Source organism: Phacochoerus africanus, chromosome 15, assembly GCF_016906955.1.
Source record: "Phacochoerus africanus isolate WHEZ1 chromosome 15, ROS_Pafr_v1, whole genome shotgun sequence".
Classification (NCBI taxonomy): Eukaryota; Metazoa; Chordata; class Mammalia; order Artiodactyla; family Suidae; genus Phacochoerus; species Phacochoerus africanus.
In genome coordinates this window covers 32,267,978-32,282,502 of record NC_062558.1, presented here as the reverse complement: position 1 = coordinate 32,282,502, position 14,525 = coordinate 32,267,978, and the positions used below count along the sequence as shown (strand labels likewise).

The 14,525-nt window shown below is 45.2% G+C and overlaps 1 protein-coding gene across 3 annotated transcripts in view; it reads right to left on the bottom strand.

Moving 5' to 3' along the window:
- Positions 1 to 13,873, bottom strand: part of CCDC63 (coiled-coil domain containing 63) — a 49,397-nt gene extending 35,524 nt beyond the window's left edge. For all 3 annotated transcript variants that reach the window (XM_047761516.1, XM_047761514.1, XM_047761515.1), the window contains exons 1-4: positions 13,793 to 13,873; positions 6,855 to 6,953; positions 6,286 to 6,452; positions 722 to 911 (exon numbers count right to left, since the gene is read on the bottom strand). In XM_047761516.1, coding sequence (XP_047617472.1) covers positions 722 to 911; positions 6,286 to 6,452; positions 6,855 to 6,866 — 369 coding nt within the window. In that variant the 5' untranslated portion in view covers positions 6,867 to 6,953; positions 13,793 to 13,873. The remainder of the gene's footprint in view (positions 1 to 721; positions 912 to 6,285; positions 6,453 to 6,854; positions 6,954 to 13,792) is intronic.
- Between the last annotated feature and the right edge of the window lie 652 nt (positions 13,874 to 14,525).

Here is a 14,525-nt window from a genome sequence, read left to right as displayed (position 1 = left end):
AAGAGTTAAGAAGGGAAGGACATGGGATGGGGTGAGGGGGCTAGATCATGCAGGGCCTTTCAAACCACAGTAAGGGATTAACACTGTCCCACAAGTGTTTCTAGCTCTTTGCCTTCTGGATCCATGAGGGTTGCACTTCTTCGGCCCTTTTGTGAATGGGTGGAATTGACTGTTTGGGGTGTGGGTAAGGGTATTGGGGTAATTATGGGTTTGGTAGACTGTCTGGAACCAATGAGTCACGAGCAGAAATGACACATGTCCCTGGACCACTCTGTTGCCAGTGTGAGACCCTCAGGATCTCACTTTTTTTCTACCACAACACCTGGCAATGTTCAAGATGGAGGATATCCCATTAGCCTGGCCCAGGGATGAGAGGATATAAGAGCCCCTAGCCAATCCACGATAGACATGAACCAATGGGAGAAGGGATGTTTGTTACTGCTGCATAACCTAACCTCTCCTGACTGGTACAGTAAGGATTTGGGCATTTATTCTAAGTGTAATAGGGAGACACTGGAGACCACAGTGGGGAAATAGATCAATAGATGTGAAAGACCAGGGATTACAATGGTGGTGGAAACAGTGACCAAAGTCAAGTTTAGAAAAGTCAAAGGTGAGCAGTATGGTGGAGATGTCAGATCTGGTCTAAGGCATCACAGGCACCTCCCATACTCCTTCCCCTTGCTCTGTTCTGGTTAACCCTTTAAAAGAAAGACCACACCTTCTCATCCAGATCAGCCAACAGCAGTTTCAGGGATTTAATCAGAGCCTCGTAGTCCTCCTTGGTTTGCAGCAAGAAACGCAGCTCCACGTAGTTTTTCTCATTCAGATCCAAGTTCCTGGAGGACTTGATGAGATTTAAAAGCAGGGTGATCTCCTCCTGCTCCTCCTGCAGGGTCTTGATTTCCTTGCTGTTGGGAAAGCAGCACATGATTAATCCTGAATCCCTGAGTTTGTCTGGATCAGACACTCCAGGACCCTCGGTCCTGAAAGGAGACTCAGAGAGGTACTTCCCACCCCAGCGAGTGGAAGGGACTTGTCCACAGTCTCTAACCAGGTCTAGAACTCAGATCGCCTTCGACCCAGTTCATGCAACTTACTGCTCCGCAGCATTTTCTTCCTCCTCAGAACAGTTTGCAGCTGTGCCTGTCAAAACCCATTACCTAGACGTGGTAAGAGCTCCCAAGTTCCTTTCTGCCAGCAGCTCACTGGCATTTGTCTGATTTTGCAGCTTTCTTTACTGGCTTTACAGCCAATTATCTCTGGTAATGAGAGGCAAACCCATCAGGCAGGATCTTTTGGTTGTGCATCAATACAGAGACACCAGGAACCTCTAACCACCACCAGCTCCTCTACTCGGGGGCTAGTGATTTATTGCATTGACTGACATGAGTCTCCTTTCTCTCCGTCTGTATACACTGGAGAAGATGGGGTGGGGGATGTGGGCAAACAGGGACTTAAAACAGAGAAAAGAAGTCTTGGGCGACTGCACAGCAAATGAACAACAGGAAGTGGTACAGAGGCCAAGTTTCTGGCAAAGTCTAGGCAGCCCACAGCCATTGCTCACTGCAGTTTGCAGCTGCCTCAACATTCTTTGGAAGCTTGGAGAAATGCAGCAGCTCAGGCCCCAACCCAGGACCTACTGAATCTTCTTTGTAACAAGATCTTCAAGTGAACTGTATGCACTTTCAAGTTTTGGAAGCACCACTCCAGAACAGCAAAGAATGTTTGAGAGCAAGGGTCTGCAAAGGTTTTTCTATAAAGAGCCAAAGAGTAAATATTTTAGGTTTTGTGGGCCATAGGGTCTCTGTTGCAACTACTCAATGAAACAACCATAGGGAACACATAAATGAATAGGCATGGCTGTGCACCAATAAAACAAAAGTACAATGAGGTACCACCTCACACCAGTCAGAATAGCTATCATTCATAAGACTACAAATAACAAATTCTGGAGAGGATATGGAGAAAAGGAAACCCTCCTGCACTGCTGGTGGGAATGTAAATTGGTACAACCACCATGAAAAACAGTATGGAGGTACCTCAGAAAACTAAATATAGAACTAGCATATGATCTAGCAATCCCACTCTTGAGCATATATCTGGACAAAATTACAATTCAAAAAGATACATGCGCCCGTATATATCTACTCACAATAGCCAACACATGGAAACAACCTAAATGTCCATCAACAGATGAATGGATTAAGAAGATGTGGCATATATACACAATAGAATACTACTCAGCCATAAAAAAGAACAAAATAATGCCATTTGCAGCAACATAGGATGGAACTAGAGACTCTCATACTAAGTGAAGTAAGTCAGAAAGAGAAAGACAAATACCATATGATTTCACTTATATCTGGAATCTAATATACAGCACAAATGAAATTTTCTATAGAAAGGAAAGACATGGACTTGGAGAACAGACTTGTGGTTGCCAAGGGGGAGGAGGAGGGAGTGGGATGGACTGGGAATCTGGGATTAATAGAGGCAAACTATTGCATTTGGAGTGGATAAGCAATGAGATCCTGCTGTATAGCACAGGGAACTATATCTAGTCACTTGTGATGGAACATGATGGAGGATAATGTGAGAAAAAGTGTATATATACACACATACATACACATGTATGACTGGGTCACTTTGCTGCACAGTAGAAAGTGGCACAATATTGTAAATCAACTATATTTAATTTAAAATTTTTTTAACTTTATTTACTAAAACAAGCATCTGGCCAGCCCTGACCCATTGGCCGCCATTTGCCGACCGCTGCTCTAAAGCAGCTCTGTCCAATAGATGGTTCCCCAGCCATGGAAATACTCTCCAGCTGCACTGTCAGAAAGTTTCGCATGCACCAGGTGTGTGTGGGTATTGAGCACTTGAAATGTGACTAGTGCAATTGAAGAGCTGAATTTTTATTTCTTTTAATTAATTACAAATGTAAATAGCCACATGTTGCTAGGAATGCACACCCAGTTCTAGAGCATCCTGTCTTCTAGACCTGGCCATCAGGATTTTTCTCCCCTCTTAAGCCCCTCTTGGGAAGGGTCTTTGTTAAGGTGGAGAGAAAAGAGAGAGAACCAGAGAGTTTGTAAAGTTAGGCTTTGGGGGGTGGGGTGAGGTGGTAAAAGCAAAAGGAAAGTTGGTCCACCTTGTAGGCAGGGCTGGGACTGGAGTGAGAGAATGAGACACCCCAAAATTTAAGGAGGTCTTCCCTCTCAGAGCTGTAGAGGTGCAGGGTCAGCGCTGGGAAAAAGCACCTCCTTAAATATTGCACCCTAAGCACATCATTCATTTCAACCCAGTTCTCTATTTATGGGTGTTTATCTCCACTCTTCTACTCCCTTCTGCCTCAGTTCCACCAGTGAAACCACATCAAATGGATCAGGCTATGGTGAGTGTGGTACAGAAGGGTAAGATGTAAGAAAAACCATCAGACCTGAATGTAAGACACGACACCGTAAAACTCCTAGAAGAGAAGGTAGGCAAAACATTCTCTGATATAAACCATATCAATGTTTTCTTAGGTCAGTATCCCGAAGCAATATAAATAAAAGCAAAAATAAACAACTAGGACCTAATCCAACTTAGAAGCTTTTGCACAGCAAAAGAAATCATATACAGGAGTTCCCGTCGTGGCGCAGTGGTTAACAAATCCGACTAGGAACCATGAGGTTGCGGGTTCGATCCTTGGCTTTGCTGGTGGGTTGGGGATCTGGCATTGCTGTGAGCTGTGGTGTAGGTTGCAGATGCGTCTCAGATCTCGCATTGCTGTGGCTCTGGTGTAGGCCAGCGACTACAGCTCTGATTCAACCCCTAGCCTGGGAACCTCCATATGCCACGGGAGCAGCCCTAGAAAAGGCAAAAAGACAAAAAAAAAAAGTAAAGAAAAGAAATCATATACAGATTTCTACTGAATGGGAGATTTGTAAATGATGAGACTGACAAGGGCTTAATCTCCAAAATATATAAACAGCCCACATAGCTCAACACCAACAAAAACAACCCAGTCAAAAAATGGGCAGAAGAGAAGACCTAAACATTTCTCCAAAGAAGACATACAGATACATGAAAAGATGCTCAACATCACTAATTATTAGAGAAATGCAAGTCAAAACTACAATGAGGTACCTACCATCTTATACTGGTCAGAACGGCCATTATTAATAAGTCTACAGATGACAAATGCTGGAGAGGGTGTGGAGAAGAGGGAGCTCTCCTACACCACTTGTGGGAATGTAAGTTGGTGCAGCACTATGGAAAATAGTATGGAAGTTCCTCAGATAACTAAAAATAGAATTCCCACATGATCCAGGAAGCCCTCTCCTGGGAGTATATCCAAACAAAACTATAATTCAAAAAGATACATGCACCCCTATGTTCATAGCAGTACTATTCACAATAGCCAGGACATGGAAACAATCTATTTAGCTCTGTTTAGAAACAATCTATGTAGGATTCATCATTGACAGAGGAATCGATAAAGGAGATGTGGTATGTATATATATACAATGGAACAATACTCAGCCATAAAAAAGAATGAAATAATGTCATTTGCAGCAACATGGATGCAACTAGAGATCACAGTATAATAGCGAAGTAAGGCAGAAAGATGAAGACAAATACCATACAATATCACTTATATGCGGAATCTAAACTGTAACACAGAAGAACTTACTTACAAAACAGAAACAGATTCATAGAGAACACTCTTATAGTTGCCAAGGGGGAGAGTGTGGGAGAGGGATGGAATGGGAGTTTGGGATTGGCAGATACAAACTATTATATATAGAATGGATAACAACAAGGTCCTACTGTGTGTGTGTGTGTGTGTGTGTGTGCATAGAGAGAGATAGATATGAACTGAATCACTTTATGTACAGTAGAAATTAACACAACATTGTAAATCAGCTATACTTCAATTTAAAAAATAAATCTAAAAAAAAAATGTCAGAGACACACCAGGAAGGAGACATTTCCTGATGCCCACTAAATGTAGGCTGTGAATCAGGGTTGCGAGGTCCAGATGTACAGGTTGTGGACTGCACCATCTGCCTGATGACATATCATTGATTTGTTGATTTATTACTCTTTTCTGTTTTAACCAAAATCCCTACATAGTGACAATATTTCCAACAGATGGCAGTAAAGGGTCTTGAAAAAGGGTGCCTTTTTCTAATTCACATGAAGATCCCAGATGGACTAGCAGTGGCTCTGAGTGAGTCAAATCCATGGAAAAATCTAAAGAATGCTTTTCCCTATCCTCTGAACTTCACATATCATCTAACTGTAAAATTTTCTTCCAAACAACAGGCACTTCATGCCTGTATAAACATTATGGATGGAGTTAAGGAATCAATTCCCTTGGATGGAATCTAAGGATACCTGTTTAATGTTTGTTTATTCAACCGCAGGGAACCCCTTTCTGTTGCCCAAAGAAATTATACACACCATAATTTCCAGGGCTACCCAGTTTCAAATATTCAGTCTTGCAGATCTCATAAGGACACACAAGCAGGAAATATCCTTTGGTGTATCCATGGTCTGGCGATTTCCCCTTCTCTGAGAACTCCCCACCTTCACTGCTAGAACCAGTGGGAAGGATACCCAGAGCTATTTTTTGCCCTATGGCCCAACCGCCTGACAGTTGATTGGACCAGAAGTAGACACCAAACTGAGCCAATAGGATCCTCCCTCTCTTGGAATTTTGGGATTGGAATTGGTTAAAAGCAGTCTCTCTGTGTGGCCCTTGGTAGCCCAAGAATTAGAGACAGCCATCTCCCATCAGGCACAGCTGAGATTCAGAGCAGGAATAAAACCTATGTGTTGAAAGAAACAGGAACCAGGAACCAGGAAATGGTTTCTTGTGGAGTTCTGCTGTGGCGCAATGGGATTGGCAGCAGCTTGCAAACTCTGGGCCACGGGTTTGATCCCAGCCCAGCGTTTTGGGTTGGAGATCCAGCGTTATTGCAGCTCCAACTTAGATCTCAACTGCAGTTCAGATCTGATCCCTGACCTGGGGAACTCTATATGCCACAGGGCAGCCAAAAAAAAAAAAAAAGAATTGTTTCTACCTGGGTCCTTCCCTAAGACATGGGTGCCCTGCACCCCTTGGGGTCCTTGAGATGCCCTGGATACTGAGAACAAATCTCCCCTTCCCACTGAAGCTACCCCAAGTGGGCCCCTGGCCCAGAAGGCACAGGAGAAGGCAAGTCCCATGAAACCAAACCCAACATTTTCTCCAAGTTCACTCAGTACAAAACCCTGACCATCACTTACTGCTGGTTCGTGATCTTCTGCTGGGATTGGAAGTTAAAGGACTTCCGACTGTCCACCATTTTCCGGAACTGCTGTCTCAGCTTCCGAAGCTCCACCTCGAGCAGCTGCTCTTTGGTCTTTTCTGAAGGTTCCTGGGGACTTTGGGGGTCTTTTCTCCTGTGCTTCTTCTGGATGAGACAGGGTGGGCATTAAACAACAGGTTAGGTAACTAGGAAAGCCCACCTTTCAGCTCAAAGGTGGAGGACAAGAAGGGGTGCTTGTGCAGGGCTGGAGTTAGAAGACCACCCTTGGGTGATGTCAACTGCTTATGTGTTACATGGAAAACCCACCCTGGGTTGCCAGGGTGGAGAAGAAGGAGGTTGGGCCTCATTATTGCATACTGAAGAGGCTGCCTTGCTGTGTGACCTTGGGTGAGTCACTTTACCTCTCTGAGCCTCCAGCCTCTCATCAATAAAATGGGTGCAGATAGATTTGGTGTCAGGATTAGATAAGTTAAGACGTGTACAGAGGATGACACAATGCCTGACCCCGCAGGAAGCTCTCTGTACATAGGAGCTGTTATTACCCACCGCTGATGGCATCGTGAAGGAATCGTGCTTTCCCTCTGCTCGGACACCGTATCGGAGAGGTCAAAGCCAACAAGTGCTCCTTTCTCTCTCTGCGATGCCCTGTCCACAGGGATGAAGGGAAAAGACCTTGTGAGCCATCCCTACTGGTGGTGCAGGACCCAGCAGCACCCTCTCCCTTCCCACCCTCTCAGACCTTTCTCCTCCCACAGCCTGGCACATGAGGGGGACATGGCAGATGGCTGCCCGGGTGTGAGAAGAGGCTTTCTTCTTCTTCCTTTTTTTTTTTTTTTTTTTCCCCTAGCAATGTTTGCCGGAAACCTGTTCCTCTCACTGATTTATTATTAGGAGCCAGGCAGATGGTTCTGGTATGTTGGTTACCCTCTTGCTCCCTGTGTTCCCAAAGAAGATGGGCAGGATGGCATCAGGGCAGTGCATCTCCTGATGAGGTTACATTGACATTTACCCAACTTCAGCTATGGGGCACCCACCCAACCCCCTTTTCAAGCAGAAGCCAGTAGTACTGAGAGGCATTAGGTATTCAGGGGAGGAGGTCAGTGTGAACCCTGCAAGCCCACAGGGCTGTAAGATCCACTGCACCCCGACTCCCAGACTTCAGGGGCTGGATTTCCTAACCCAGAAACTCCCAGCTTTGCCACCCACTGAGGGGTCCTTTAGTGCAGTGGTTTAAAACACCACTGTGTCAATCATCAGATCGGAGCAAAAATTCCTCCTTGGCCACTTGTTCACTTTGGCAAGTCATTTCAGTTCTCCAGGACTTTGTTTCTCCAATAGGAGAAATTCTAGAAGCCACCTCAGAGGCTGTTCAGCATGTAAGGCACTAAGTGTGGCACAAGATTAAGTGCTCATCGAATAGCGGCTGCTATGAGATGGTATGATGTAGGTCTTTTCACACAATGAAAGCTCAGCGTAAAAAAAAAATTATGTGGGCTTATGGGGCATCCAACATTCCTCTGTCTCCTGGTAACAATACCTTCCCTCACTCCTGGTCATTTTTTGCGGCTCTAGGGCTGACCCCACCCTACCAGCTTCAGGTTTGGAAACTATGACTCTTTTTTTTTTTTTTTTTTAAGAGCCTCACCCACAGCATGTGGAGGTTCCCAGGCTGGGGATCCAATCAGAGCTGTAGCTGCTGGCCTGCACCACAGCCACAGCAACTCAGAATCTGAGCCATGTCTGTGACCTACATCACAGCTCATGGCAATGATGGATCCTTAACCCACTAAGCGAGGCCAGGGATCAAACCCGCATCCTCATGGATGCTAGCTAGTCCAGTTCACTAACTGCTGAGCCATAATGGGAACTCCTGTAACCTATGATTCTTGATGGGCCGATCAGGGTGCCAGATCCTTGGTCCATCTGCAGAATCCCATCCCCTGGCCTGAGCGATCAGTTCAGGATGGGTAATTGACCCTGGCTAGTCCAAACAGAGTGAACAGTGGAATTTAAGCCTGCACACTCAGGAGAAGACAAACTGCTTCCTGCTGCACTTTAATTCATGAATGAATGAGGTTGGGAGTGGCTGGCAACTATCTTGTCTCTTCAGAGAGCCTGAGAATAAAGTTGTTCTGGAGGAAAGAAGAAAAATAAAGAGAGACCAAACCTAGGGGGACATCATCTGAGTTCTTGGACAAAACCAAGCCTGAAGATACCCCTGGGTCATGTCCAATTGCATGAGAATAGCATATTCTCTTAAAGCAATCCAAGATGAGTTTTCTCTCTCTTGCAACCAAGTGAATTCTCATGCCTGAAGTACTTTGATGTATTTAACACAGAAACTAAGCCCCTACTATGTGCTAAACATTATAGGGAATTGACTGGTTAGTCAACCTTCAACCATGTCCACGGTAAAAGAGTGGAAAAGGCTGCACAAAGGAGATGATTTTCAATTTGAGTTTTGAAGGATTAATAGGAGTTCACCATGCAGCAAAAAGAAAGTAGGGAAGGAATCTGGGGTAGAGAGAACTGTCTGGGCAAAGGTTGAGAGGCAAGTGAATAAAAGGAGGGTTCAGACTAACGTGTGGTCTAGGGTAGGTAGCAGCACCCACTGGGAAGTGACCAGCAAAGAGGTTCGGAAAATCCAGGATGTCCCTTAAAAGCAGGGATATAAGAAGATCAGCATGTAAAAAATGAATTAATTGTCTCTCAATAGCCGCTTCTCCTTCATGAAGAGTTGCTGCTAAGACAGCTGCCTGGCCAGGGATTGTACTTCCCAGCCCCTCCTGAACCCAGGCAGGGCCATGAATTCTCACCCATGGGATGTGAGCAAGAAGTGTGTCACTTCCAGAAGAAGTGGATGTGACATTTCCGTCCTCCCTTTCCCTATCTGACACTATGGGCAGTGCAGCCATAGATGGGCAGAGCCCCAAGACAGATTTCTGTGGAAGAAATCACCGGCTAACCATCAACATCCTCATTGGACTGTACAAAAAAGAGAATTCATTTCTGTTGGGTTAAACCAATGGAATGTGAGGACATCTTTGTTACAGCAGCTATCCTGACTCTAAGAATACCCTGACTTCTTCCTTTCTAGCAGGACTCTGCTTCTGTCCCTCCTCAATGTGTCTAGTCCCAGAGGATGAATTTTGATTGGTTCCCACTAATTATAGTAACTGTACTTCCCTTTGTCAATGATTGGTCAAAAGATGAGCATGTGACCCAGATCTGGCCAATGAGAAGTATATTCCTATTCCTTTGTGACAAAGAGAACTCCTCCAGGTTCTGTTCTCTTTTGCTTCCGGAAATTATTGTCAAGGCATGATGGTTGTTGCTGGAGCAACCATCCTGTGACCACAAGAACTATCACTGTCACACCAAAGACAGCAAAGAAGAAATATGAGGGGAAATTTAAGTTCTCACTGACACTGTTTGCCGCTGCCCGCTGCCTTGGAACCACCTACCTCTAGGCTTCTTGTTAAGTGAAATACTAAGTGTCACTATTGTTTAAGGCACCCTAATCAAATATTTTGTTTATTACAGCCTAGAGTATTCCTGCCTTACATGATCTACCTTGAAAATGATTCTCAAGTTGCTGAGTGATAGGACAAAAGTGGCTGAGAATGTAGGAACCTCTGGCATTTCACTACTACGTTCTGGGGGTTTTCTGGAGGAGTTGGGGACTAGGTGCATTTTGGTAAATCATATTCGAAGGAAAATACCTAATGTTAGAAAATTCCCTCAGGCAGGGAAGTGGGGTAAAGACAATGGTTCCACAGCTTGTTTATTTCTAGAAGAGCCCTCAAGGTAGGGGGTAGAGGCTATAGCAGGATTTATTAGACTGATAAGGTTTGGGCAAAGGACACCAAATTTGGGATCTCTTTCAACTTCAGAATTTTGTGCAGTTCTGGTTTCATATGGACCAGGAGCTTTTCCATGTTCAAGGGATCTTTTGATCCTAAGGTGGATCTGTAATGAACCTTTCTAAAAGCATGACTAAAGTATACCTGACATTCATTGCCAATGCGATTTTACCTCTCTGGTCCTCGGTCTTCTCATCTGTAAAACGGATTCTCATCCCAACTATCAACATAAAATCATATAGATAAAGCTCTTAGCACAGTGCCTCACACATAACAGGTGTCTGATGAGTGTACCTTGTCTGTGAATCAGGATTTTCAAGTATCAGTTTGTCTCGTCCTCAAGTTAATTGGTTGTGGTATGTGGTTTTCTGCAGGAACTGGAGGTTCCAACACCTCCTACCTCTTAGCTCACACACACACACACAGAACCAGGCTGCCCCTGGAACACGGGCCTTTCTCCAGCTTCCAGACTCCAACACAGGCAAGTCCCCTCTGTGCCCTCTGGGCTGGGTCCACGCTATATCCTGGAGACAGATCCACACCCATCCTCACAGCTGGGCTTCCAGAGAACCCTGCAGGTGTCTTGGCCCATGGCATACCACCCTTAGTCTGGGGTCTCAAACTCAAGGCCCACAGGGCAAATTCAACCTGCCTTCAGTTCTGTTTAGCAGGCAGTGTTTTAAAATGTGAATATGGGTCAGCTACTCATTCTCCGGGCCCCTCCTCCCTCAATTCCCACATTTCCTGTAACTGCAGGAACTTGAGTATGCAATTCTTAGGTAGAATCTCAAAGCTGCCCACTTGTGTGTGTTGGAAAATGCTAATAAATCCAGAGGTCCAGGTCAGAGAGCACCACGAAAGCGCCTCTTGCTCCTTAGACCTCAGTCTAGCCACTACAGTATCTGGGCACACGGTAAGTTCTTGGCAGAAACGAATATTTAATTAGTTGGGATGGAGAAGGCCAACCCCTCCTCTGCTGCTGCTGAATTTAACAATCTACCCTTAAAAGAAAATCCTGACTCCTGAAGGACTTGGCAGGGTCCCTGAGACAGGCCACTGTGTGGATTATAAATGCCAAGTCTGAGAAAGGAGGCTTCTGTTAAAAAAAAAAGAAAGAAAAAAAAAGCCCAAACAGTCTAACCTGGTAGAACATTAAACATATGTTTAGAACACTAATCATAATCATGCAGGGGTGCAGAAACACCCACAAATTTTTAAAAATTGGGATCGTTAAGGGGGAAATGGAAGTTTGTTGCACTCTCTTGGAGTTATCGTATACACTGTAATTTATTTACATTTAATGGAGGGGGACCGCGATATTTTCCAAGTTTAGGGGCAGCTAAATGTCTGAAGGGGTCTGGGATGGGGGCAGCCACGACGCTTTTGCTTTTCCCAGCAGGGGGCGCTGTTGAGCAGCAGGCGCGGCTGCACGGACAGCAAAACCTACCAGAGGGAATTTGCAGCACTGCTCCCACCGAGTGTCCGACCGCTGCCGCAGCTGCCTGTCTGACGGCGCCGGGAGGGCAGTTTGCTGCACGGCTGCGCTTTACCAGCCCCCAGCCCCACGTCTGGGCGTTCTCGGACCCCTGGAACGGGCGCTTTTATGACTCGCACAGACCAGGGCGTTCTTCCCTGGAAGGTTCGGGGAAGCCGCGGGGCCCTTAAGTGGGAACCAGAGCCCCTGATGGGAAAGTTTTGCGGGGGACGTGGGAGATACACTCCTCAGCGACCTCTCCCTCTCCCGCGATGACCTCTTACCGGACTAGCTGAACCCTCACACCACTAACTTCTCAATTAATTAATTAATTAATTAATCAAAGCTCTCCTTCCCTGACTCGGCTACTCACGCCCCAATCCAATCGCCTTGCCATTTCCTCTGTCATTTACCCGCATCTCCTCGCACCATCGTCTTACTCCCCCTCTCCCACTCACACATACAGCAACCCTGCCGGGTACATGCTTTAACCGCACTAACTCAGAGAAACCCAATTCTCCCTGTTCTGCAAAAAGAACTTGAGACAAATAACCACTGGTGCGGGGCAATTTGTCCAATTTTCTCCTCTGACCATGACTTGGGACACCCAGTCTGACCCAAATCACGTGTGACTCCTAGCGTGAGCCTTTTTCACTGGCCTAACCGAGTTTGATCGTTTAAAGATAAACATGTTTTCATGCAAATGGCCCTGAAACACAAGCCAACCACTTCCTCTGGAGCTAAACTCTAGAAGCAGCTATATTGCTGAAGGGAAATGATTAGAGGTACTTGTTTTCCAGGGTAGTTTTTACCTGAGATTTCCATCTTAACCTCCAAACTTTTGAGTGAGTTGTAGCTCAGCCTAGGCTCTCCATTCTCTTATCCCTAAACTCTTGAGAGAAGATGTGTTTTAGAACTTACCATGGTTTTGGTTTTGGAAAGATAATGTGGTGCACAGGGAAACATGTTACCCCTGATGTTGTTGGCAGCCATGTTGTAACCATGAGGGAAGTCAGTGGGACAGATATTTTATGAATGGGATTTGGGCAACATGTCAAAATCAAACACCTTAACACTTCTGCAAGGAAGCATATGAATACTAATGAGAAGTAAAATAAAGATTATAAGCAGTCTCATGTCAGGTCTTGATGATTCACACAAAGTGTTTTGGGACAAGTGATACCAACCTCATTTTACAGATGAGGAAACTGAGGGTTGGAGAAATAAAGTGACTTTTGCAGTAAGTGGGAGAGCCAGGTTTTGAACCCTGGGCTGTCTCTAGAGATCCATGCTTTACCATAATCCTGAGTAAAACCACAGCACCAAACCTGAGAAGTTCTTCTGGAAGCTGTTATCTATCATCTCTCCGATATTTAAAGAGCTGCTCTAGCCTTCAACTCCATATATAGCCCAGTGACTCATATATTTCAAGTGTCAACGACTGAAAAATGATTAAGTTCAGTTAGGTTCAGGACTTGTTAAAAATAGGCTTTCCTCAGAAGAATTTACTCTCTCTGCCTTTATGGGCACAGATCTCAGCAGCCTCCACGCAGAGAAGTGCAAGGCTTTTTAAATTAGAACATGCCAGAGTCAATTCTGCTAAAGGGATCTTCAGTTCCATCAGCGGGGCTTGGAGCAGAGAGAGATGCCAGCTTGCCAAAATGATGAGCCAGCGGTGAGAAATGTTGGCGATAGCGAGTCTACAGAATGGAGGAGGAAATTAGAATTGGGCTGCACAGGGGCTGGGCAAAGGCATTTGGCCTCAGACCATGAAATTGACTGTCCAAGTGACTCTTTGAAAACAAGGATCAGAAACCCACCTGAAATAATGCAAAATGAGGTTTTTTTTTTCCTCTCCAGCATCTGTTCCCCCTTCCTTCTTCCTAACAGATCCCAATTTGTTCAGGTAGCAATCCCTCTCCCTTTCAGCCTACATGACCAGGAGAAATTGATTTTCACACACATCTCCAGGATAGATCTCAATTACTCTTAATGCATTACAGCCATCCCATCCTCCTTGCCAATGATTGGACCTTTAACCTAATTTTAAGCCAGTCTGTGCATAGCATTCTCCTAGAGACTGCAACTGGTCCAGGAATAGGCATGTAACTGATAGTGGCCTACTCAGACAGAAAGGAAGGACTTACAGTCCAGAGTTGGAGGGGAGATGATTTTTTCTAGCTCCATGGATGGGAACAAGGAAGTATGTCGCCCCTGTTGCTGTTGGCAGCTCTCCTGTAACCATAAGTGTGAGATCAAAGCCAGCATATTGTGGAGGGAAGAGCCTAGAGAAAATTGTAGAACAGTGTAACTGGAACTCTGATCACACGATACCTGAAATCCACCTTGGCTCTGCACTTCTTGTTTAAAAAAAATCAATACATCTTATTGTTTAAGCCAATCTAGATTTCTAGTACTTGCAGCCAAAAGTACGCTCAATTATATGAATATGATGGTTATTGCATGTAAGCTGGAGGCAGATCTCCATGAGGAACAAGAACCAAGAACTAGAAAGCTGTCAGAAATTAAGGCAGCTCCTCTCTCTAGCTCTCTCTTTGGAATTACCTGGTTTCTCAACCTAGCCTCTTTTTTTTTTTTTTTTTTTTTTGTCCTTTTAAGGCTGAATGCATGGCATATGGAGGTTCCCACGCTAGGGGTCAAATCCGAGCTGGTAGCCGCTGCCCTATGCCACAGCCATAGCAATGCCAGATCCTAGCCACGTCTGTGACCTACACCATCTGGCAACGCCGGATCCTTAACCCACTTAGCAAGGTCAGGGATCAAACCTGTGTCCTCATGGATACTAGTCAGATTCGTTTCTGCTGAGCCACGACGGGAACTCCCCTGGCCTCTTATTTTTAAAGATAAATTTCTCTTCCA